Source organism: Rhinolophus hipposideros (genome assembly GCF_964194185.1).
Source record: "Rhinolophus hipposideros genome assembly, chromosome: 9".
In the NCBI taxonomy this organism is placed as follows: domain Eukaryota; kingdom Metazoa; phylum Chordata; class Mammalia; order Chiroptera; family Rhinolophidae; genus Rhinolophus; species Rhinolophus hipposideros.
This window is the reverse complement of record NC_138055.1, coordinates 5,582,936-5,608,642: the sequence shown is the minus strand read 5'-3', so window position 1 is coordinate 5,608,642 and position 25,707 is coordinate 5,582,936. Positions and strand designations below refer to the sequence as shown.

At 55.5% G+C, this 25,707-nt stretch overlaps 1 protein-coding gene across 6 annotated transcripts; it reads right to left on the bottom strand.

The window, feature by feature from the left end:
* Window positions 1–1,412: 1,412 nt before the first annotated feature.
* Window positions 1,413–24,698, bottom strand: CYB5R3 (cytochrome b5 reductase 3). 6 transcript variants are annotated; one of them, XR_013994032.1, is made up of 11 exons: window positions 24,570–24,698; window positions 17,096–17,227; window positions 14,127–14,199; window positions 13,655–13,761; window positions 12,092–12,221; window positions 11,151–11,234; window positions 10,836–10,921; window positions 7,539–7,638; window positions 2,562–2,939; window positions 2,257–2,397; window positions 1,761–1,943 (listed from the first exon to the last, which is right to left on the bottom strand). XR_013994032.1 is itself a non-coding variant. In XM_081060188.1 (9 exons), the coding sequence occupies exons 1-9, from the start codon at window positions 24,588–24,590 to the stop codon at window positions 2,767–2,769; spliced, it is 906 nt and encodes a 301-aa protein (XP_080916314.1). In that variant the 5' UTR covers window positions 24,591–24,698; the 3' UTR covers window positions 1,746–2,766. The 6 variants fall into 6 exon arrangements, 1 of the variants encoding a protein (XP_080916314.1); XR_013994029.1 differs by lacking the exons at window positions 1,761–1,943; window positions 2,257–2,397 and adding an exon at window positions 1,413–1,642; XR_013994030.1 differs by having other exon boundaries at window positions 2,257–2,939.
* Between the last annotated feature and the right edge of the window lie 1,009 nt (window positions 24,699–25,707).

Below are 25,707 nucleotides of genomic sequence, written 5' to 3'. Positions count from 1 at the left end.
CAGCGGCATGGCCCTCCCCCAGGAGGCATTTCGGAGCTTTGTGGGTGTTTGGTTGTCAGGACGACATCCGGTCACATGGAGGTGGGGGCTGGGGTGGGCGGTCCGCCGCCCCTCCCCTCGCCGGCGACATTCCTGGAGTGGAGAGGCCCGTTACCATCCTCTGAGCTAGGGTTCACTCCATTTCTCGTGTGAACACGCAGCATTTTTTGCCTAGTGCGAAAAAACATGGAATTGCCAGCAACGCAGGGGCGCAGGAGCCAAGAAATTGGGCTCTGCTTTGTTTGGAAATCGATCAAGGATTGTGCCCCGCCTGGGAAAACCACACCCGTCAGCAGAGCCCGGTATCCCGCTGTATTTGGGGCTGTGACAAATACAAAAATCCGGGGCAAAACCCTGCCCTAACCTCCCTTCTGGAGGACGAAGGCATTTACATGCTGAAATGTGCATCATTTTATAAATCCCTTTCTTGTTATTTTATAATATAGTGCTCTGTGTGTGTTTTCAAACAATTCTGTGTGGGTTGGTGACAACAGAAGTGAGGCCTACTGTTCCAGTGCTCAGCCGTCCCTGGCACGTAATGGGTGTGGAGAAGGGCCTTCGGGGACCTAGGATTCTCAGCGGAGTCCTAGTGCCGCCCCAGTATGTGTGAGGGCCAGGATGTGGGCACCTGGCACAGAATGGAAGGTGAGAAAAGGGTTCCCCGGCCCCCCAAGGCTCAGCCTCAGGCGTCCCTTCCTGTGAACTCCCCCATCCTACCCCCCACTCCACTCCGGCCGGATCACTGTCCCCTCAGCCACCTGCCTCCTCTGATGTGTCTGGAAGTTTGTTCCACAAGCTTGTTCCAACCTCTGGCTGCTCCCACCATCTTGCACACCTTCCCCAGCAAGGCCAGCTCCTTCCTGCCACATCCCACCACAGATGTCATCTCTGACCATCCGTCATCTGTTCCTTGTCCAGTGCCTTTCTCACTAGCACCCCAGGAGCAGGGGAGGGTGTGTTGGGGCGGCCAAGGCCGAGTCCCCAGCACTTGGAACAGTGCATGAGTGGATGCCGGGACTATGAACGCCCTTTCCCCTTGGCGCCTTCCTTCCACAGGGCAGAGTGACACTGGCCTCACCTCGGGCCAAACTCCAACCCGAAAGCCATTCACTGCCGAGCCTCAGTCTCGCCAGCAGAAAATGAAGTTACTGACTTCTCCCTCTGCTCTCAGAGCTGTCCGCAGGAGAAAGCAAAGACACTGGGGACAGGCAGAGTTGCCCAGAGATAGGTCTGGAGACACCTCTAACAAGGTGAGATGACAGAAATAAGGTTGGGCTTGAGGGAAGGGTTTAAACACTGGACTCCCAGTGTCCCGAGCCCCTGGCCCAGCCTTCTGCCTCTAGGAAGCTATTCTAAAAGAAATCATCTGGAAGGAGGGGGAAGATGGCCACTGTTATTTACAAAATTCACAAACTGAAAACAGCCTGTCCAACGATAGGGGGGGGACTGGCTACGTGACGACAGGGAGAGAGCTCATCTGACATTAGGGGAAAAGCACAGGCCACATGGCAGATCACATGGTTTCATTAATGTTATCAGTTTTTGCTGCTGGATGTCCGACATTTTTTTTCCTGTGTATATTTTTCTGTACTCTCCAAACTTCCTACAACACAAACACACATCAGAAATAAATGCGAGGCCTTGCGCAGCCCCTTCCTGTCCCCTTCCCTGCCACCCCCACAGTGACTCAGGTCACAGCCTCAAGGAACCACAGAAGGGTTAATATTAGCAAAGTTTAATTTCAACGTTTTTTCTGCTCATAAATGACACTGAAAAAGCCGGTACGCAAGAGGCCAACCCACTGTTGTCTAAAAGCAACATGGAGGCCACTGAAAGTGTCACTCAGACAAGAGGCTCTGCTGAAAATCTCCCCCACGGTGGGGTGCAGGCAGCAGGAGGGGCAGCTGTGCGACAGAGGAATAAATAAACATCGTCTTAGCTCTGCCATCAGGGCTGGTGGCCCAGGACCCTGAGGTGGTCGATCTGACTGCTGGCTGACAGCTTGGAACCCCCCAAACTGCTCAAACATTTGGGTGTGTTGGGAAAAATGTGGAGGCTGCAGGAGAGCCCATGTGCCAACGGGAGGGGCCCTCAGTCAGTCCCCCCCTCCCACTCCAGCCCCAGGGGAGCCAAGCTCCCAGCTGGCCTGGCCTGCCTGGGCCCTGGGGCAGCCACTCAGCCCCAGAAGCCCCTGCCAAGAGGACTTTTTGGTGGTACCTGTCATGTAGTGTCACGTGCTGACGCCTGTCCTGGCCCAGAGGCAAGTAATGAGGAATGGCGGGGGGAGGGAGGGGTCCCTGGCACCTGCAGCTCTGGGCTGCCGGTGCATTTCCGTTTATTTCCAGACTGTGGTCCACTCTGGCAGGGGAGGGGGGTGAGGGGGGGTGAGTGGAGCATGGTGCTGCCAGCCTCGCCCCAGTAGTGTGGGAGGTGCGGGGTGAGGGAGGGATAGGGCCTGGGGCCGGGCATCACTGGTGAGAACCAGTGAGAACCAGACAGGACCTGCCCTGAAGATGACCCACCTGTAACAGAACTCTGCTCCCAAAGGGTCCCCTTGGGGGCTAGCCCCGCGGGGTGACCACTCAGGCACGGGCAGGCCAGGCTGAATCCAGGACCAAAAGTGGGAGATGTGGGGGAAAGTGATGTGAAAGACGATGGCAGGGAGGGGTGGGTGCAGACAGGGCACGTGAGGCGCGGGGCAGGCGTGGGAGCAGCCAGCGCCGGCCATCAGAAGGCGAAGCAGCGTTCCTTGGGATGGCCCACGCGCTCCAGGTTGGGCAGGCAGGCGTACTGGATCATGGGCGGGGGTCCACACATCAGTATCAGCGGCTCCTGCTCCGGGGGCGGAAGGTGGTCCCGGATCATCTCCTCGTTCACGAAGCCCTGGCTGTAGTCCCAGGCTGCGGGCGGGAGACTGGGTGAGCCCAGGTGTGCTGACAACTGTCCAACACCCCTCCCCGCGCTGCTGGGGCTCCTGTGCTGTGACTTCCTCCCACCTTTCAGCAAACACTGAAGAGTGCAGAGGCTGGTCCAAGCAAACGCCTGCTCTGACGCCTTGCCCTGCCCCAGACTGGCTCACTCAGAACACAAACGCAAGCCCTCTTGGTTTCCCAGTTTGTAAAACCTGTCACTTCTCTTTGGCCTCTCAAGGGGCCCTCAGAAGCACCCTGTGGGTAAACAGGGAGGGGGTTAAAGATCCCATTTTATAGATGTGGGAACTGAGGCCCAGAGTACCCAGAATTGAGTTGTCCAGGGTCACACAATGAGGGACGCACACTGCTGGGAAGTGAGCTCCAGGTCCAAGAGGTCCCCAGGCCGGTGTCCAGCCTCAGCTGGTCAAGGTGACATTCTTTACTGCCACCCCCTCCACAGGCCCACTGTCTGACTCTGCCCGCCACAGGGCACTGGCCCGGGAGGAGCCCCGTCTGGTCCACAGCTGTGTTCCCGGGGCCTAGATAGCTCGGCGCACACCGCGTTTCCCCGAAAATAAGGCCTAGCCGGACCATCAGTTCTAATGCGTCTTTTGGAGCAAAAATTAATATGACCTGGTCTTATTTTACTATAATATAAGATCAGGTCTTATATAATATAATGTACAATACCAGATATAATACTGGGTCTTATATAAGACCAGGTATAATATAAAATACAAAATATATTATACCCAGTCTTATATAAGACCTGGTATTTATTATATTATGTTAATTACATTACATTATATTATATTAATACCTAAGTCATATTAACTTTTGCTCCAAAAGATGCATTAGAGCTGATGGTTGGCCTTATTTTCGGGGAAAGACAGTAGTAGTTGCTCAATGAATAATGAACGAAGGAATGTGTCACAAAAAGCAACTGACGAGCCTGCAAGCAGCAAGGCCTGGCACAGACTGACGCTCCAGGTGCAGTGGCAGTGGCTCCCTCGGAGTCCTGCCTGCCTCCCTGTCTTGCGCACAAACAAATGCACACAGTGTGTCTCTAGGTTTCACCTGAGATCTGGAACCTTCTTTCATTCCTCCAAGTGACTGACAGTCCCTGTGTGGAGAACCTGGCACCCCGAGGCTGGCAAGGGTTCTAGTCCAACAGGGACCCTCAGGGACTGACCTGCCACAGGGGCTGCTCACAGAGCGGGGACCACCCAGCCTGGGCACACAGCGGGACCAAGGTCTGGCAGGAGTCTGACAGGAGAACAGGGCTCTGGCGACTGGGGGCCATGTAGAGGCAGAGGACAGAACAGGAGACAGAGGCCCACCCCGGCTCCCAATCTGCTGGGCAAACGATGCCTCTGTGCCTCAGTTTCCACATCTGTACCCATGCTGCCATCCCACCCACCTCACAGGGTTATGAGGTCCGGGTGAGAGAGGGTCTCCCCGCCTTCTTTCAAATGTGTTGCCTAACAAGTGGCCTCCTCTTTTGGATGAGCAAGCAGGGTGACCCAGCGTGAAGCTTGCCTTCCTTCTCGGTTCTTCAGCGGTCAGTTGGGACAAACACTACTTTGATGGCCGTCCAGCTACGGTCCTCTCAAATGACCCCTGCCCCAAGCAGCTCAGCCCCAGAGGGACAAACGGAAGGACCTGCAGATGCCCACCACCCCCTCTGAGTCACCACGGCCATCTCCTGATCCCACTGGGGGTGTCTGACCCCAGGCCAGCCTCTGAGCTCTGGCCATTGGGTGGGGTGACCAGCCAGGCAGATCCTCCAGCTTGGTTCTGGAGGGGTGACGGGCATGGTCAGAGAGAAGCAGCAAGCAGAGATCCGGAGGGCAGGGCGCAGGGCTGAGCAGGAATGTGGGCAGCAGATGGGAGTGGCAGGAGAAGAGACACAGGGACACTCCTCGATCAGAGGTGCCCAGTGCACCGCCAGGACTGGCTGAGGCTGGGGGACGGCTTCGTACCCTGAGTCCCTCCAGCCCTGAACACCCGATTATCTGGCTTATCTCTGTTTTTCACAATCTGGAAAAGCCTTGCTAAAGCCCTTGACACTAACAGAAACGCAGCTGTGGAAGCCCAAGGATGCCTGGATGGATAACACTCATTGCATTCACACCGTGTCCACTCTTTCGGGGTCCCCTGGGAGGGGCCAAGACAGCCCCAGCCGGTCTCGGGACCAGGAGGATCTCCTGTGCTGAGCAATGGAGTATTTCTCTCATGGACACTGACCTAAGTAACTGAGCACATCTCCCTTTTCACTTTGGCTGCTGGGAAGCTCAGAATGATATGCACAGCCCATCCGTGGCAAGGGAGCTTCCTAAGCCATGTTTTTGTACAGACCTCATTCCTGATTCCATTTTATGGCCCTGCCCTTGTTTTTCTCACTCCTGCTTTCCATTTGTACGACTCTGACTCACTGTATGAGTCTTTGTAAGCTCCCTTTATAAAATCCCTTCTGGAACAAGGCAGGGCACAGACAACATTTTTATAGCGGGACAACGAATTGGAAAAAACTCTGTAAAAAACTGCATGGACCTACACTGTATTTGCTAGCGAATGAAATATGCAAATATATAAGACACATCTCAATTTTACAAGAATTTTTAAAGATAGTGTATTTTTCTTTATACGTGTACCAAAGGCCACTTTGTGGAGACGTAAGTCAGCTGCATTTGCCCCATGAGCTGGCCCCTCTACCCTGTTCCTTCGCTTAGCTCCACGGTAGCCATGCTGGCCGGTTACCATTTTTCCTCAACATCCAGAATTTCAGCTTATACCGAACGTTACAGAAATACCTCAACTAACCTTGAATTGTGGGTCGAGGTAATAATAAACGTAAGTGTAAGATGATAAGCGACTACTACCCAACCGTACCTCCCTTGGCCGGGACACTGGTTACTGTTAAAACAGTCCCTAGGAGGCGGCACTTTGGTCTTGGCGTTGCCATGTGCAGTCAGCAGGGGTCAGTGTCCTCCCCACGCCCCTCACCTCCCACCCCAACCCCCTGCCCAGTAGATGGGGCCTTCTATCAGCAAGAAGCGAAGACGGTCCCACCATGGCTAAAGAGCCTACCCTACCACACTATCAGGACCTGCAACCGGAACAGAGCTAAACCACCCTCACTTCCCTCCTTTTGATTGAGACGTGGGTACAACATAAATGTTCCTTTCTTTACTGGAAGAACAAGAGTGGCTCTGACTCCCAGAGCCAGTGGCCCCTGCCCAGTCTTCACTCCTGAACTCCTGGCTGGACTCCACTGTGTCTTTCCTGGGTCTCACTGACAACCAGCTACTCTGCTCTGTAATTTACTAATACACCTGTTTCCTGTTCATCCCACTAGAACATTAGCCCATGCGGCCATGTGACTTCATGAACACACAGAGCAGAAGGTGGGACCAGGAGGGGACCTGCCTGGATCAGATGGGCTGGCCCAGGACGGCCAGTCCAACCAAAGGCCTTGGGACACGGCCATCGGGTGCATCAATCCAGCCGGCCCAGGTATGGCTTTGAGTGGGGAGGCCCAGGCCCCGATCTGGTCACCCATAAGGGTGGTTCCACACTCGTGGAGGGACCCAGATGACTCAGCTCATGAGATGGGTGCCAGCCCCCAGAGCCTATCTGCTCATTTCTGGGGGAAGCAGAGGGTGGTGTTCCCCACATTGTGCTTGAGGCCCAGGGAACCGTGCAGCTATGTAAGGAGCGGGAGGCAAAGCAAGAGCAGGGTGGCAAGACACAAATGGGACTAAAAGCTGGTGCCCACATGGGTGCTTTGAAAATGTCCATTTCTAACATTTAGAAATTTCCCATGAAAATGCAGATCCGGCTTCCCTTAAGAAGTGGAGAGGCCTGGCCCACAAGGCGCTATTGCTACATAGCAGGGGTACTGGGGCTGGTGGGGGCTGCCCCCTCTGGACACGGCAGATGCTCTCCAATTTGCCACAGTCCCCACCACTCCATACAGTCTCCCAACCTGGAAGCAAACTTCAACAGTATTTTCCCGTAAGAAGCCTGAGTGCTGCTTTTCTCACAGCAAAGAAGATGGTACTTTTTGTATCCATTTCTACCTAAGGCAGCAGAATAAAGTAGTTTAGCTCCCAGAGGGCAACCCCCGGGCTGATGAGCAGAGAGAAGATGCCGGTAAAGTGCCTTACAGCGTACAAACTGCAAAGTGTACAATCACCCCCAGCACAGGCCCTGGAGATCTGCCCCAAAATAGTGTGGGATGGAGACCTACTCCACCCAAGGGGAGAAGGCTGGCCTCCTTTGTCCAGCCGGGGGTAGTGCAGCCAGGGGAAGGCCTTGGGCTCTGGAGGAGGAGTACGTGAGTTCAAGTCCCTGCTCCAGTGCTTTCTAGCTGTGTGACATGGGACACTTCCTTTCCCTCTCTGATCCCTCCTTCCTCATCCATGAGATGGGGTCACACCACCTCCCTCTCACAGGACCACGGCAAGGGCACGCTCCAAAGGAGACCATGTAAGAAGGCTCAACACCACGCAAGGCTCTGCACAGGTGAGCAGTGGGCCAGCACCTCTACCCCAGCCCGTCCTGCCTGGGGCTTCCCTTGCTCACCTTCAGGGGCTTTGTCCACCGTGTACCAGAGCTTGAAGCGCGCAGAATGTTCGTTCCTCAGTTCCTCCAGCTCGGGCCGCAGCAGGATATCCTTCTCAGTCTGTGGGGGACAGGGCCCAGCCGTCAGGAGGATGGTGGCAGGGACTGTCCTTGGAGACATTCGTTGCCAAATGGCTCATCAGCCAGCCTCCCAGTGGGCCACACGTTTGGCAAAGCTTCCAGGAAAGCAGACTGGCATAGCTCACCCAGACCCCTAAATACACTCACCCCTTTTCTCCTCATCTCGCCTCAAGAGCAGATAAAAACTGCAGACGAAGATGTTTGTTACAAAGGCAGTTTGCAAACAGTTTTCAATGTTGTGAGGAAATGTTCCCGATATAATAGGGAGTGGAGAAAACAGAAAACAAAACTAAAGATGGGAGTGCTCAACTACAGAACAGAGGGAAGAGACTGGAAGGAAATGTGCCAAACCATTAATCGTGATTATCCCTACGGGGTGGTTATGACACTTAAAATAACAAATGGTTCAGTTAAAAGGATCAGACTTCACCATCCTCATCTCTCGGACAAGTCTTTATGTTCTGGCTTCTCAGGTTGTACATCCATAAATTAGGAAATACAGACAGCTGGCAGTCCCATATGGCCCTACAGAGTTCAGCCCACTGTCATCTCCTCCAGGAAGCCTTCCCAGACCCTCCAGGGAGTGTGTCAAGAGTGTCCACCTTCCTACGCCTTTGCCAGCACTGAGTAATAACTGTTTAATCTACGCCAATCAGACTGATGGAAAGTAAATCTCATGTCATTTTTTATTATTAATAAAGAAATTTGTCACTGGTCTCGTCATATCTTCTTACTAGTTGTAAAAAGTCTTTTAATATTAAGGATAGTAATTTTTATTGGTGATACATTGTCTGTTGTCTTCCTAGCTATTTATCTTTCTACCTTATTCATGTTTATCCCCCCAGGGGGAGCTTTAATTTTTCAGCAGAGGGCTCCGTCAATCTTTTCCTCTACAAGCTCTCCTTTGGTGTCTTCCTTAGAACGACCGTCCTCATTCATTCATTCATTCATTGAACAATACTTCTTATAAAAATGCTAACTACTACTTTTACAACTTTTTTTTACATGTACATCTTTAACCCAAACTTCACTTTTACGAGAAGGTAAAGTAGGGATGTACTTAGTTTTTTCCAAATGTCTAGCGACAAACCCAGCACTCCTTTTCCTGTCTCTCGTCAGGCTTGAGGTGTCACCTCCATCACAAAGTCCCACGTATACTTAGGTCTGTTTCTAGGTCAGACGTGTTCAACAGAATGTTCTGCACTGATGGGAATGCTCTAGATCTGTGTTATCCAATGTGGTAACCACTGTCCACATGTGGCTATGGAATCCATGTAATGTGGCTAATGAGACTGGGAAAGTGAGCTTTTCATTTTACTTAATCTTGGTAAATTTCAATGCAAATAGCCACGTGTTTTAGCATATTCCAGCACAATCTAGACGTTCATGTGTTATCCAGAAATGCAGGTAAGTCCAGTAAGCCCTCACATGTGGGCCTAGAACCACATTTTCATCACTGATGCTTTTTAGTATGTTTTAACGTCTAATGCGCCAAATTTCTCCTTGTTACTCTTCTTTTTCAAAACTTTCTTGGTTGTGCACGGAAGCTTTGTCTTCCAGACCATTGTGCATTATTTTGTCATATGACAGGGAGAAAACCATCCCACCGGGACTTTATTATTTTATAAGGAACCGACACCTGTCCAAGAACAAGGCATGCCTCACTGTTACTAACTCTCCCTCACTGTCCTCTGAAACATCGTGTTTCTTTTAGGTGAGGCTGGGTGTGGAGCCCCTAGTTTTCTTGACACAAGATGGAGGAGGGAGGGAGGGGCACCGAGCTGGCTGCAGCAAGGTGGTGGTTCTCAGAGTGTCGCCTGCAAACCCCTGGGGTTCTGTGAGGTCAAAACGATCTTCATATAATACTAAGACTTTATATGCACTTTTCACTCATGTCCCCTCATGAATGCACAGTGGGACTTCCAGAGGCTACGTGACTTGAGTAACTGTGCCGACTGAATGCAGAAACAGATGTGGAATCCAGCTGTTTCTATGAAGCCAGATATTACAAAAGCTTTGCAAAAATGTAAAACAAAACAATGTCCTCTAAAATACAGTGATTTTTCATAAAATATGCTCTGGTTTGAGTCCTGGTTTTACCACTTCTGTGACACATGTACTATGTCAAGCCCCCCTCTCTAGGCTTCCGTGTCTCACAAAAGTGGGGCAATTTCACTGCTTTGGCCAACGGGCTAACAGGCACGAAGATGCCCTGTATAGGCTACAGGTGGCTGACAGCCTCCACAAAGACCAACCCAACACCGCTACGTGGAACCGCTGCCCGCCCTCCCACCCCACCAGCAGCTTGGGATTTCTGGCTCTTTCCACACAGTCAAGGCCACCTTGGTCAGCCACAGGGCAATTTTATGCAGCCGTGCGGGAGTCCAGGGTCCCTTGTCGAAGGACCTCAAACAAGCCCCTCTCCCTCACTTTGGGCCCGATGAAAGGGCCAGACGGACCCCAGGGCAAGCTGACCTGAACTGTATCCGACAGGCGCAAGGAAGGGGTGTCTCATCTTGGCTTCCCCCTAAAGGGGCGTCACTTTACAAAATCCACATACATTGAACCAGGAAAGACCGTTGTGATGACCCTGCTTTACCAGCTCATTCCAGCTGAGGGAGCAAAGCCCAGAGGGAAAGTGACTTGTCCAAGGCACAGTAGGCCAGGGCAGGCAGGGAGCGGGCGGCGGGAGGATACGTACTCAGGAGTGAGAGAGGCCAGTTCTAAGCCCTGTCCCAACACCCCCAGCTCAGGGACCTGGTGCACATGTGTTCTTGGTACCTCGTCTGTGAAAAAGGCCTCTGTGTCTCCAGGCTGGCTCCAGCCCAGGCCAGCATTTGCCTACTTCGCTGGTAGGTTCTGAGCTCTGTTCACAGAGGGAGCTCTGAGTTTTAAGCAGCAGCTGGGGAGCAAATCTCAGGTGGGAGGGGGCTCCAGGCGCCTCACCCTTCTCCACGCCCAAGTGTCAGGTCAGACACTCTGGGCTCTGGGCTGACAAGCTCGACCCCCACCAGTGGCTGCAAAGGCAGCCTGTGCACAGAACGTTCAGAGCAACCCTCACATTTTGGCAGCCAGAGCATCTCCACAGAGCCATGTTCACCCCTGAACATGCCCCACCAGGCCCGGCACCCCCTCTCAGCAGGAGCTGGTCTGCACATCTCAGGAACAACCACTGACCTGGTTGGCAAAGAGCAGGTGGCACACAGTGTGGTCGTCAGGGTCCTTCATGATGGCACGAATCACCTGCAGCATGGGAGTGATGCCTGCGAAACAGCAGCCCCCACCCACCCCGTGCTGAGTGAGCGCCTGCTGCATACAAACAGGCAGGCGCCCGGGGGAGGTGTCAGGACCACCGGGCCTGGGTCCCGGACTTGGGGGGGCTCACGATCGCTCGTAGCTGTACCGTCCCACACACACCCGTCCCACGTCCCCGATGCCCACCCATGACATTCGCTCTCTGGGGACTCTGTGAGAGGCTCCAGGTCCACATACCCGTTCCTCCTGCAATCATGCCAACAGACTTCACCGTCTTGATGACAGGGCTGGATTTCTTGTCTGGACGGATGGCAAACTTTCCTGGGGAGAGAAGCAGGGGTGAGGCCCAGCTCCCAAACATGCCATGTTTTGGGTCGGATGGGCTGGAGAACCTGCCCCTGCTTTGGGGCCCGAGATCCAGGCAGCCCCCATCCAAGCCCAGCCAGTTATGCTAAGGGAGCAAATGGGAAGGTGGTACCAGGACCAACTCAAGTGCCAAGAGGAGCACAAGGATGAGTTCCTCATGCAGATGGCACGCAGAGCAGTGCAGAGGCTGGCGGGCAGGAGGCGTTCCAGCAAAACCCTTTTGCTTGTTTTCAGCCAAACGAGGCTAGTCGGTGGGCAGGATTTGGTCCCCAAAGGCAGCCAGTTTGCAACCCCTGAACTGGCCAACTTATCCCCTATACAGCTGAGGCCGCGGAGTGAGGGCAGCTTGCCCAAGAAGTCACCCATCTGGGGCGACCGGATGGCTCAGTTGGTTAGATCAACAACAAGGTTGCCGGTTCAATTCCCGCACGGGATGGTGGGCTGCGCCCCCTGCAACTAAAGATTGAAAACGGCAACCGGACTCGGTGCTGAGCTGCGCCCTCCACAACTAGACTGAAGGACAATGACTTGGAGCTGATGGGCCCTGGAGAAACACAGTCCCCCAATAATCCCCAATAAAATTTATAAAAAAAAAAAGAAGTCAGCAAAGCTCCTAACACCAGCACGGGCCAGGGAGCTGTGTTCTACACAACTAGACTGAGAAACAACGGCTTGAATCGGAGTGGGGGGGAGGAAGGCAGAAAAAGGGGGGTAAAATAATAAGTCACCCATCCAGAGAGCAGCAGGGTTGGGCCCTGCACCCAGCATTCACCACGCCTGCTGGGTCATCAGGGAAATGCAACTCGATTCACCTTTGCCCTGGTAGACCAGCAGGCCGTTCGGGCCCCGGAACTCAATGGTGTCTCCAATCGCCATGCTTTCCAGGTACTGAGACATCTTCCCTCCGGCGGGAAACTTGGGATGGGTGTCTTTGAAGTAAACCTGCAAGACACACCCACAGTCCTGTGCCCGGTTCCCAGCATTGCAGGGGTGAGCTCTGGGCCACAGCGGGAAGCAAGCACCTCCTAGGGGCTCCGCTGCAGCCTGTGTGTGGCCCCGTCATGCAGTGCCCCATCCACCATCAAAACTTACCCGTGTGCGCCATACCCCAGGAGTCTGCCCTCCCCCCAGCGGGGCCTGGGAACACAAGGCATCAGCCTGGTGTATACAAGGCAACCGACTCCAGGGCTTGATTTGATGTATAAACATCTGCCAAGAACCCCCTCAGACCCCTTTCCCGACGGGAGATTCTGACGGCTGTCAGTCAGCACAGTAAAGGCTAAAGGCTTGGGACAGCGGCTCAGCCACCCCTCCTGATGGATGCTCAGTTCTTTCCATTCTGTGCTGTCATAAAAACATCTCGCTTGGAGCAACTTCCTGCCCTGTGCCCTTTGGGATTTCAGCTTTGGAAAAGACGAAGTGCTACGACCCTCATACAAAGAGATGGGGAGACGGAGGAAGAGCAGCTCGGCCTGCCCAGAGCAGGGAAGGCTGCATGGCGGGTGCATTTTCACTGGGCCTTGAAGGGCAAGCAGGAGTGATGGGCAGAGAAGGGCAGCTGAGGAGGGACAGTGTGTGCACGCAGTGGAGTGAGGACAGTAAGCCTGGCCCGCAGGGGGGCCGAGCCAGGGTGGCCATGGGGGTTTGGGCCTTGACTGGGGACGGCCTCTGACACCCACACTGACCAGCCTGGGCTGGTTTGTATGTGTTGGATGTGTAATCAGAGAATATAGGTCATTGCTACAAAGCTTGTGTTTCTAATTTTCATAAAAATGTCCCATGCTGCAGTTGTCATTTCTGTGTTCTCGGCACAACGTTTTTACGATCCTGGATAGTTATTCTGTGTCTCTGTGGTCTGTACCTCTAATGGCTGCATCTTCTCCCCAGCTCGTGAGGGGTTCCAGAAAGCCCCTCACCCCAGCTCCACAGACGATGCCCCATGAGCTCCTCACACTGCACCCCTAGCGAGTTTGTGGATGTTTCTGAGGGAAACACGCTCAGGAAAGGACCTGTGTGTCACAGAGCTCATGTGACCGAATGCAGTGGAGCGGGCGCCCCAAGCACCACGCAGGCGCCCAGCTCTGAGCAGGAAGGTGAGCTCTGCCCAGCCGGCGGGCCTTCCCGGTTCCTCTTCTGCAGATGAGCTGTCTTGTGTGACAACGCTCAGTCTGAGCCCCAGCCCTGGCCCCCTGCTGAGACCTGAGACCCCGACACATGGCTTTTGCTGGAAAACTACAGTTTGCCTGTCACTCAGAAATCAGGCGCAGGGAGCCTTGGGCCTTCAGAGCCCAGGCTGCAGGGGATATGGGCCCCCTGGACGTTTGGCTGTGACATGGACATCCCCGCCCTGCATGGCCACACGAGCAAGGCCTCACCTTGATGACCAGGTCCACAAATCCCTTGTCGTCATCGCTGGAGACGGGCGTGTAGGGCCGAATGACGAGGTTTCCATCGATCCGAGCCGAGAGGTAGATGTGCTGGCCTGCAGGGCGGGGAGGGGTGGCCCGGGTCAGGAACTGTCCCCTCAGGGTCCGCTGGGTCTTGTCAAGCCACTGCCTTGTGCCCCGGGCCCGCCCACAGCCTGGCCTGGCTCAGCTCCCGCTGCCCTCTCCCTGCCCCTCAGAGAGTCCTAGCCTGTCCCAGCATCCTGCCACCACGCCTTTGCTTGTGCAGGTGCCACCGTCAGGGACACCGGGGCACTTCCCCTCTCATTCTCACACTTATGCCTGAAGGCCCAGGGCGGCTGTCACCTCCTCCTTGCAGCTTTCCCTGCTGCCCCTAGCTGAAGTACTAAGTTCCTACCTGTCTAGCACCCAGCCCCGTCGGGCTGGGTCGGGGCACGCTTACCAATAGGGAGGCCCAGGATGTGCTCGGGCGATGGCAGGGCGAAGCGGAACCGCCGCGTGTCAGGGCTGATGACCTGCAAAAGGGCCCGAGATGTTGGACAGCACCCAGGGCGGGGGCCACATCTCAGTGCCCCCCATCACTGAGAGAAGCCACACTGATGCCCGCCGCATGGCGACACACAACCTGCCCGCACGTGTGGGAGGGCAGAGGGCAGGCAACGCTGGCCCAGAGCAGGGCAGTGACCCGCCCAGGGCCACACAGCAAAGTGGTCAGAGCAGCAAGTGTACTCAGGACCCCCAAAGGGAAGCTGTCCCAGAAAATTCCAGGGGCAGGCGGGAGGGATCCACCTCTGCCATCAGCTCGAGCAGCGTCCTGGGGCGGCAGGAAGAACATGGGACTGGGCTGGCAAACTAGGGGAAGAGCTGCGACAAGGCCCACGTGCCCAGGCCTCTAGAAGTCACTACACTCAAAGCCACCAGAGACCGGGGCAGCCATGACCGTGGCTGGACGCACAGGGCAGGAGGAGTGGCCGTCTGGGAGGTCACTGGGGCTGGCCAGGGCCAAGAGCCCAAAGCCAGGCCACCACCCTGCACAGGGCGGGCGCCCAGGGTGTGTTCCACGGGTGGGACGGTGGCAGCCATTTCTCCTCTAGGGTGGGGTGGAAACTGGTTGAGAGGAAGGAACTGGATTAAAGCCCCAGGATATCCACTAAGTGGTCTTAAACCAAGGCCAGAGAAGCTGTGGTCAAAGCTGGGGACTGACCCCAGCACCCCGACTCCTGACTTGGGCTCCCGCAGGCCAGCCCCTCTGGGGTCGCCCCTGCACCCGGTACAGCCAGGAGGGTGGGTGTGGAGGGGCAGCTTGGAAGGCAGGCAGCTGTCCCATACCTGTTCACACAAGGCTAGATGAAATAGTGAGTGATGGACAGAGTGTCCTCACTCGGAACGGGGGACACAGACTTCTCCAAAGGGACAGCATCACTCTGAGCACCCCTGAAGTATGCAAACAGAGGCAGACGGCCTGGATCTTGAGAAAGACGGTGCCTCGCCACCACTCAAGACAGGTTAGCAGCAGACGAGCCTATCTGCTATCCCAGCAGACAGGGATATCTATCCCAGCAACACGAGCCTGAAGCTGCCTCCCCCAGAAGCCTTTGCACTCTGGGCAAATGGAGTCCCAAGGCCTCCCAAGGGGCAGATTCTAGCATTATCGACTGGTTCTGGGACTCAAGGTCAGAAACCCACACGCCAGACAATTTTTGGAGGAAGAAGAGAAATGAGGGAAAGACACTGATAATCGATGTGCTGGACGACCTCTGGCAGGGCACAGCATGGCGCTGGCATCTGGGAGGGTGCTTGCCATCGGGATCTGAGCAGTAGACTCTCAGAGCTCTGGGGGACCTTGTGATCACCTGGTCCAGTCCAGTTCCGAGAGGGAGGGCAGGCAGCAGGGGCCTGGCCCGGGCCCGTGGCGGAGCACGGCACAAGTATAAAAAGCAGACCCACCTGCTGACCCTGCAAAGCCACCATTAGGCTACAATCGGGGGGGAGGGGCAGATTTAACTGGTAGGACATTTGCCACATGTGCAAAGGAGGCGAAATACTAGACAACCGTCAAAAATAAGGAATCAGCTTTGCATTAAACATGAAAGCATGTCCATGTTACATGGCTGGGTAAAAAAATCAGACTATTGAAAAAGAGAAATTCAGTATATACACACCTAAACCTCCACACATCACGTACATACGAACATGACCCCCAGAAAAGGCTCACGCTGACCCCTGAATGGGACCCTCTGCATGGAGCGCAGGGGTGGGGGGTGGGCAGGATGGGTGAGGGGATCATTCACACTTCAAAAACAGAATTTTTATAGTGAACACATATAAATCATACATTACTTCTGGAATTAAAAAGCAACAAGGAAAATGAATTTTAAAAAGATTTCAAAACATTATTTCATTTTTGTAAGAAAAAGATGTGTAGGAAACATATTGAAAGGATAAGTGTGTCCTCATTTGGGAGAGGGTGACTTTCTGGGGGATTTTTTTTGCCTCACTCTGGTTTCTAACTCGTCTGTGAACTCCTGGTACAATTACAGACACACATGCCATCAGCCACAGGAAACCCCAGGTCTGTGCCCGGCAGATTTGCGGCTCGTGTGAGGCCCGGAGCCTTGGACGGGGGACTTTCTCTGCTCCACCACCCAGTTTTCCCTGCCACACTTTTCCTGAGGTAACTGCAGAAAGGGCTTTGATAGGGGAGAGTAAAGAAGAAAGCAGCCTTGAGGGGCGCAGGACAAAGGAGCGAGGGGGTGGTTTTAAATCATGATCAAAAGTTTGAAAAGGAAAACATCAAACCAGGCGACAGGAGGGAGCCTCTCGGAGGGGCAGATGGAGCCACCAAGTGAGCTCAGATCATGCAGGGAATCCGTACAGATGTAACAGGCCAGACCCTGAGCAGATGACCCTGGTAGATGGGGGTGTCGGACAGGGGAGACGCAGGAGGAGGGAAGGAGTCCTTGTCTTCCAGGAAGGGGCTGTGGGATGAGAAGCACCCAGGACCTCCAGGAGGCCTGAGCCTGAGTCCTGGTTCTACTTCTAGTTTACCATGTGAACTGAATGCCCCCTACTCCTCTCTTGCCCTCTGTTTTCACACCTATTAAATGGGTGCTTAGACCCAAAAGTCTGAGGGGTCCCTCCTGCTCCGACCTTCTGTGGGATCTTAGTGTGGTTCAGAGAATGTGCTCTGTGCTCAGAGACCTGGGTTCAAATCCTCTGATACTTTCTGGTTGCCGTAGAAATAGACATCACCTTGTTTTACCCATCTGTAAAATGAGCAGATAATAGGACCTACTTCAGAGGGGGCCAGGTCCTGAGCACATAGTTGGTGCCTGGGAAATGTTGTGATGCTGACAAATAGGTGCCTCTGCTGGCCCACACCCTGTGACCCCGGAGCGGTCTGGCACTCACCTCCTTGTCGACAAGCCGCAGTGGGTACTTGATGTCGGGGCTCTCGAGGGTAATGGCCGGGGTGGAACGCTGAAACATCTTCATGAGTAGGTTGTAGAGGAACCAGACTGGGGAGAGGACCACATGGCCCAACTGAAACAACAGGGACAGACCCACAAGGTCAGTGGGGGCATGGGGAGGGGCCTGCCTCCGGCCCTTCCCTCAAACACACCAGTTGGTTCACACCTCCAGGCCTCTGCTCTTGCTGTCCCGTCGGCAATGCCCTCACCATTCTCGTCATCCTCATCCAGGGAACCCAGCATGCATTTTGGAGCCAGTTGGGAGAAGCTATAAAAACCAGACTCATGAAACCCATCACTGCATTACTGGATCCATTTCCCCTGAGGAACAGGGACGAAGAAAGCTACATAACTGAGCATGTATCTGTTTTCACTTTGGCTGCCAGGAAGCTCAGAGTAAAGCTCACACGTGACTGTGTGCTTATTCTTGAGCACTGTGCATCTGTTCTCCCTCCCTCCCTTTCATCCTTTAATCAATTTCTCTGCTATTCAGCTCCCTTTAGACAAACAGACAAACCCCTGAACTCTGGGGTTCTGCCTTCAGAGGCAGCTAAAGCACTGAGCTGGGCACTGGAAAGCTCTGCTCCCTGCTGGCTGTGTGACCCTGGGCAAATCCCTTCCCCTCTCTGAACTGAACTGATCGAGGTGATCTGCAAGGTCCCCTGAAGCTCCAAGAGGCTCTGCTTAACGCCACGCTGAGCCCCACCCCGGCCTTAACCTCATGACGACTCTATGAGGTGGATACTGTCATCACCATCACTTTACAGGTGAGGAAACAGACCAGAGAGGTGAAGCAAGTCCTCCAAGTTACACAGCTGGCAGGTGGGAGCTGCAATTCGAACCTGAGTCCACCTGCCTCCCCAGTCAGCCTTAAACATGAGGCCCATGCGCACCGTGTGTGGCCCTGACAGGCTCCTCCTAGCCAGCCCCCCGCCTTCTACATCTCAGTCTCACAAAGACCCCAAGGAGTGGTTTGGATTGTTTTAAAAATAAAGAAAACCCCAAACCTATGGCAGGGTAACACTGCTCAGGATTACCTGGACATCAGGACATCCTTGCAAAGAAAGACAACTGGCCTCCTGGCCTTCCTAGCTGTTTTTGTCTGCAGGCAGATCACTTAGCCTCTCTGAGCTCAGTTTCTCCGTCTGTGAAATGGGGATCATGAGCCTACTCCTTGGGTCGTGAAAGTAGAAATAAGCCCTGGAAAGAGCCTACCCAGGGCCGGCCCCAGCCAGCCCTTGACTCTCCAGGGCGTGTGCTGTACAGCAGCCACCCCTTGGCCATGCAGAAGTCGGTCCTGAGCAGCCTCCGCGATCTGAACAAGTGAGACTCAAGGCCGAATCGTGTGCCTCCGGACACGCTGTGAGAAGGGCTCAGCTGTGCCCTGTGGGCTTCCTTCAGAAGCACACAACTTGCCTCTAACCACGAGGAAACACTGGGGGCCCTTCTGCAGAATAAACAGCCACGACTCTTCAAAATGTCAATGCCACAAACCACAAAGAAAGGCTGGCAACTGGTCCAGATTAAAGGAGGCTCTGAAGGTTGAATGGTGGCCCCCTACGTCTACCCAGATCCTGGGGGTGGGATCTCATCTGGAAAAAGGGTCTTTGCTGATGTAACTAAACCAAGGATTTGAGATGAGATCAGCCTGGATTATCCCGGAGCGGGGCTAAACCCCATGACAAGTGTCCTTAGGAGAGAGAGAAGACTCAGAGAAGGCCATGTGAAAACAGGCCGACAGGGGAGATGCAGCCACAAGCCCAGGAAGCAGAAAGAGGCAGGTAGGACCCTCCTCTCAACCTCCAGGGAGCGCGGCCCGGCCCACACCTTGATTTCGGACTTCTGGCCTCCAGAACCGTGAGAAAGTAAGTTTCTGTTTTATGCCACCTAGTTTGTGGTAATTTTCACACAGCCTTAGAAACTAATACAGAGGCCAAAGAGATGGGACAACTGAATGCAGTGTGTGGTTTTGGATTAGATCCTGGGCCAGGAAAAAGCAATTATGAAGGACAATACTGAGACAATGGGAAAATAGGAAATCAGGCCCAAGGATCAGACAACATTGTATATCAATGTTACGTTCACCATTTGCTCGTTGGCCTGTGGTTAGACAAAAGAATGTCCTTGCTCTTAGGAGAAAGACCCTGAAGTAGTTAGGGGCAAAGGTCCACCATATCTATAACTTACTCTCAAACAGTTAAAAAAATATATATACACACAATAAAGCAAACAGTATATGTTAACACTTGGTACATCTGGGGGAAGAGTCTACAAGAGCTCTTTGTACCTTCTTGCAACTTTACTGTAAGTCTGAAATTATTTCAAAATAAAAAGTGGGGTGGTATAGGGGAAGACCCCTCTAGTGGTTCAAATAGCGAGGCTGAGACCCAAAAGTTCAGAAAACACTGGTGCTCAAGAAAGCTGTTTCACAGCTAGTTCGCTCACTGTCCCCAAGACACCTCCCTGACTTTAATTCTCTCAGCAAATGACTGTGTGCCTTCTTCTTATCATAATCCTACAAGTTCCCCTTTTTGCCTTGGTCGACAGGAAGCTTAGAGCCAATATCCTTGCCTCTAAGGGGGCCTCTCTGCTTCCTTTGTGGGGTTCCTGAGGTAGCGTATTCTGCAGAACACAGACCTGGAAGAGGCCCTGCCCCACTGAGGCTGCGGAGATGATCTTCACCTCTCAGGGCCCAGTCCCTCTGCTTTCTGGAAGCCCTGCCAGGAGCCTTCACTCTCTGTCAACCTCAGGGAAGGCACTCCAGCTGAGCACCTGAGGACCTCTCTGAGTCTCAGCGCTCTCTACTACAGAAGGAAGGTGGCTGCCCATCTCCTAGGGGAGCTGGGATAAGAGATGAGATGGGGGTGGCCCAGGTCACAGGGGGGTCTATAACCTGGGGGTTGTGGGTGCACACACAAGACCTTTTGCTGCCACCAGCATGGGGCCACTACCACCTGGGAGTTGGAACACCCAAATGAAGCAAGAGGCACCACAATCTCATGCCAGGCCCAGAGGCTACTCCCCAAACCGGCCCAGTGGCTTCAAGTGGCTCTGCGGCTGCAGTTACAGGCCCTTTGTTGGCTCAGAACAATGGCCTCTCCCAGGCAGGGCCTCCAGGCTGGGAGTAGCTGAGTTCTTGCCCACAGGGCCCCAGTCTGGGACAGACGGTCTAAAGGAAAGGCTGGTGGGAGCTGGCCCAGACTCCCTCCCTGCCTAGGGCCACCTGCCCAGTTAATCAGAACCTGCCATGTTCCAGACACCATGTGGCATTTCACCCATCCTGGGTCTCATTTACGGCCCTAGTTAGCAGCCTTGGTTACGGTCCCAGCTCAGGAATTCACAAGAGAATCTCACCTCACCAGGCCACACCTTCCTCAAGATGCAGAGGGTCCCATCCAGGGTTGGGGAGGAAATGAGGCAGGAAAAGGCCATGCACGGAGCAAATGTGGTCCATGTCCCCAAGCTGGCACTGCTCCAGGTGTGGGACATGAGTTCCCTCAGATAATCCTCCCTTCAACCCTAGACTATAGTTACAGATAAGGAAACCGAGGCCCAGAGAGGGTCAGTAACCCAAGTCATACCAAAGCCAACTCTCCGAGGACCACACTCAGGACAAGTGATACTGCTGTCCCTGTTTCTCAGAGAGATTAAGTGACTTGCCTGCGGTCATGAAACAAGTCAGGGGTGGAGCCAGGACTCAACCCCAGGCCTGTCTAGCACGAAGTATGGCCTCTCCAGAGTCACCTCCCAGGACAGGTGCCCTCTGTGTCCCAGAGCCCACAGCCCAAATTCCCCATGCCCCACCCACCACAATCCGATATCCTGCCTCCCACAGTGAGGCCCCAGCCAACAGGCTGCTCTATCCCTTCCTCTAACACCTCTATGGCTCCCCACTGCCTGCACTTGGGCCCTTATGGTGCAGCCACGAGCCCTTCTTGCCTCAGGCTTTTGCATATTCTCCCTTCTGTTCCAATGCCCTTCCTCTTCCCCCAGCAAACTCCTGTTCATCCTTCAGAACCCAGCTCAAATGTCCAATCTTCCCTGACTGGCACCTCCCCAGCTAATCAAGAGGTCAGCAGACTTCCACAGTTCCCGCCCCCTTCGATGCACTCCCTGGGGGTGGGGACTATTCTGATGATTCCTCTGCTACAAACCCCTCCCATGTCAATCAGAGAAGCCACATCCACAGCGAACATTGTTTAGGGAAAAGTTGTGTGAAGTTACAGTCGCAGGAAATCACCATTGTTGGAGCCCTGGAAATGAACTTACATGGCATTGAGAGCCAGGAGTCCACGCACCGAGCCCAACACCACACGGCCACTCTGTGCCCACAGACACCATGTGGCCATGGAAAGAGCAGAGGAGGACTTCGTACCAGTACAAATTCCTATCTGGGGAGGCAGGTGTGGGTAGACCCTCACTGTCAGTCGGTCCTTCAGGCCCACAAACCCCAGTGGGCACACCTGCCAGGGCACGTGCTGGATGCAGGAGACACAGGTCAGGGGACCCTGCCCCTGAGGTGCTCAAGCCAATGGAGGAGACAGACACGGGCAAAGAAAAGGGCGCAGTGGAGGGGCGAAGGCTTTGTCTCCAGAAAGCTGAAGGCTTTACCAGACGCACAAGGGGTGGGGATGTCCTGCTCCCACGACCCGACCCGGGGACAGAACAGGCTCTGTCCGCCCCTCCCTGTCTACAGGCCCACACCCACTCCTGCAAGCAGCGGGCAGAGTAAACAGGAGGCAGATGGTGGAGGCGAAGGCCTCACCCCAGCTCCTCCTCAGCTGTGCTGCTCGTACACACACACATTCTCCTCAGGCCAGCCACCCAGGGGGTCTAGAAAACAGCTGCTTTCCAGATCGTGACCTGATGCGCTGCAGGCTGTGCTCTACCCACCACCTGCCTTTCCCTGCTTCTGACAACACAGGAGGGAGAGAGGGAAATGGGTGCCAGAGTCCCAGGACATCTCCAGGGAGCCCCCAGCTCACCTACCACAGCCGAGGGGCTGGGTAACCCTGCTTCCCCCCACCGGGAGCCCTGCCCAGCCGCTCACCTCACCCCCTGGAATTCCCCACTGGGACCGTGGCATCCACTCTGCCCAGGTCAGGTCGGGCTGGACAGAGGGATGTGCCAGGACTCCCCACCTGGCAGAACCAGTCCTCCCAAAGTGACAGCTCCTCGTGCTGAGGCTTACCTGGCTGCTGCCTGCCTGCGAGCTGTCCTGCTGGGATATGAGCAGCTACTTCCCTCTTGGAAAGTGGGTGGAAGTGGGAAGGAGGAGAGGAAGTTCTATGGGGGGGGGGGTTCCTGATTTGCAATTGCAGGAGAGGGAACCCAGGAGGAGGGGCAGCTGGACAGCAGAGCCGCCCTCTGCAGGGGAGACATGGCCCTGCTTCCCAGGGGCCACAGGTGAGGCACAGAGCTGCCAGAGGCAGAGGCAAAGCTTGGACTCTACCTGTGGCGGTGGCCTGTCAGGGCCCACCGAGCACTCTCGACTGTGCTAGAGGCTGGAGAGTCACAGTCCAGGGCAGCAGGTCAAGCCCCCAATGTTTTCCCCCGCTGGCTGGTAGACTCAAGTGCCACCCCTATGCCGGGCCCTCCGGAGTGTGGGAGGAGGCCTCCCTTGGAGTCTGCATGTGCCAGATAAGATGCCTGCTATGCCAGCCCGAGCCGGCCTCCCACAGACTGCATGAAGCCCTTGCGCAGGGCAGCCTGGCTGGGGTCTGCTGTGGGTCTTCTGGGCCAAGCAGGGACCCAGCAGGTCCTACCTCATGGACAGATGAGGTATCCTGACTCCCAAACAGGGCTCTGCCCCTCACAGAATGGAGCTACCAAGGAGCTTTGGCTGTTCGACAACAATATACAGAGCAGTCACCTGCTGGGAACACAGTGACAAATCCAACCGTCGCTGGCTAGAAGGTGAGAAGCACCATGGGAAAAGAACAAGGGTGGGAGTCAGGGGGCTGAACAATGAAGAAGGAAGGTGATTTCTGGGAACATGGTCGGGATATTACGCTGCGGGGGTGATGCCCACAGGTTCGCCTTGGGCAAGGCTGCCTCTTGGTCTGAACATCGCGAGTGCTGGGCGGGGCCACACGTTCCTGAGTAAACAGCCAGGCCAAGCAGCCTTTTGCCTGGTCCTGGAGGAGCCTCACAGACTCAGAGGGAGGAGACAGGCGCCCTCCAAGTCCAAAGGCTCTGCGGTTCTGCGGTAGAGGTGAAGGCACCAGGCCTAATCTTCCCAGTGCCAGCCTCCCCTCGCCCAGCCAGCACTAGGGGGCCAGAGTGTGTGTGGGTGGGGGACTGGCCTCTGGCTACAGCCTCGCAGCCCAGCCACTGTGGCTTTGAGAAATCCAAGAGAGGAGGTGGGCCTGGGGGCAGGGAAGGGCAGCCCTGGACCCACCCAAAAGTGACAGCAGGACAGTGGACTTTGGAGCCCCACAAATTCAGGCTCGGCCACAGGTCACTGGCCAAGTCTGAACCGGATTTCTTCATCTGTAAAATGGCCAGAAGCAGGGGCCTCCCAAGTCTGTTAGGTTAAGAGCACAGCTTTGGGGGGTTAATGGGAGAAGGGCCCAGTGGTTGTCGTTGTTGCTAAAAGATGCCTAAAAACCCTGCAACCCAGGGACATCACACACGCACACGCACGTGCACGCGTGAACACACACACACTCTCTCTCTCTCTCTCTCTCTCTCTCTCTCTCTCTCACACACACACACACACACACATTCACATTCTAACACGACTCCCACTCCCACACACCTGCTCGTTCGGTCACACATATTCAATCTCATTTAGTCTCATCCCCCACCGCACATACACACTCATGCACACTCACACTTCACACCCACACACAAGTCACCCTTCAGAGTCACAGGGACACATTTGCACTCTCACAGCTCATGTGCATTCATTCATACAGATAACTCAAGTTCACACTGCACACATTCACACTTGCCCAGCCACCCTCTCACAAGTCACATTCACTCATTCACAGTCACACGTCACACACACTGTCACAGTCGCACACAAACTTTCCCAGTCACAGGCATTCTCACACTCTCCGGACCCGGACCCGCAGGGATGAGGCCGGCGGGCGGGGCCCCCTCTGGGTGCCAGCCTCTCGCACGCTCCTGGGGCAGGAGGGCTGGGTCCCGCGACAGAGGCCAGGGCGTGAGTCACGGCGGCCACGACCACACCCGGCCCGGGGTGGGGTGGGGCGGGGTGCCACGGGACGGGGTGCGGCGGGGTGCGGCGGGGTGGGTCCCGCACGCCCGCCGCCCCGGCCCCCGCGTCCAGGCCCCGCCATCCCGTCCCTCGAGCCCGGGTCGCAGTCGGCGCCGCCCGAGCCGAGGCCCCAGGACCGGCTGGACCGTAGCGACGCCGAGCCCCGCGCCCGGCGCCCCCCGCCGCCTACCGTGCTCAGCTGGGCCCCCATGGTGGCGCCGCACTGCGCTCGCTCCGCCGCCGCCTCCGCCGCCGCCGACACCGCCGGGCCGCCGCGCCCAGGGCCCGCCCCGCGGCCGCGTCACCCTCGGAGGAGGGCGGAGCCCGGCGCGGCCCAGTGCGGGCGCGGGGGCGGGAGGCCGAGCTCGGCCCGCCCCGCAGGCGTCAGGTTGCGGGGAAACAGCGGGGTGGGGCGCCCCGCGCACCTCGCGCCGCGGCGGGGCACCGGCCTGCTGTGTGGCCTCGGGTGGGACGCTGGCTTTCTCTGGGCCTCTGTTGCCATCATAAAGGGAGAAAGATGGCGCCCCCCTTGGGGGCATCTAAAATAAAACACGGACATGTCACAGCGCCCTCCCAGGCCTGCTGGAGCAGGCCCCGCCGGCTCGGCCTCTGATGGCGCCGCTGAACACGTTGCTGGGCCTCGGGGCATTCCTGTTCCTGACGTTGCTTAGCTGCTGGTCCTACCTCCAGGCCTTTGAACACGCCGTTCCGTCTTTCTGGAGCTCCATCCCCAGCTGCCTCTGGGCCACCCTTGTAACATCACCTGTTTCTCAACAAGGCCTGCCCTGTGCAATCCCTGTGGTCTTCCTAGCCCTTCGTAGCATTGAGCTGGCCCCAGCTCCACCCCATCCCAGGGCCCTGTGGGCTCTCGGAGGGAAGGACTCTGCTTTGAGGTGCCCTGCACACCCGGGGCCTCGCCCAGAACATAGCATATAGTAGGTACGCAATACTAGTTGAATGGGTGAATTTGACAGTGGACACCTCCTCTCTGTAGGCCCATGCTGGCCCCAGGGGCATTCTCTGTCCTTGTCCTTCTGGAATGATGGTTTTGGAACCAGATAGGAGTTCCTGGTACTCTGACCAGCCTGCCTGCAGTGGGTGATGTGTTCCTGCAATGTGATGTTGGCTGGGCAGGGAACTGGGCCTTCCCGGCAGAAGGAACTGGGCAGAGCCTGGAGGTGGGAATGAGGTGGACAGATGCAGGGTCAGTGAGGCCAGAGGGGCTGCTACAGCCAAAGCTGGGAGCACAGTGGTGTGATGTGAGGTCAGGGTGAGGCAGTGTGGGGCCCCAATTCCGGGAGGCGGGAGGAACTGGCATGTGGGGGAAT

What these genes read in the sequence shown, in the direction of transcription:
- CYB5R3 (XM_081060188.1), bottom strand. Translation starts at nt 24,590, where the DNA reads ATGGGGGCCCAGCTGAGCACG. An exon ending in TGCGGCTTGTCGACAAGGAG is followed by an intron (nt 14,200 to 17,095) that starts GTGAGTGCCAGA and finishes GCCCTTTTGCAG; the next exon opens with GTCATCAGCCCTGACACGCG. An exon ending in ACCTGCTCTTTGCCAACCAG is followed by an intron (nt 7,639 to 10,835) that starts GTCAGTGGTTGT and finishes TGTCCCCCACAG; the next exon opens with ACTGAGAAGGATATCCTGCT.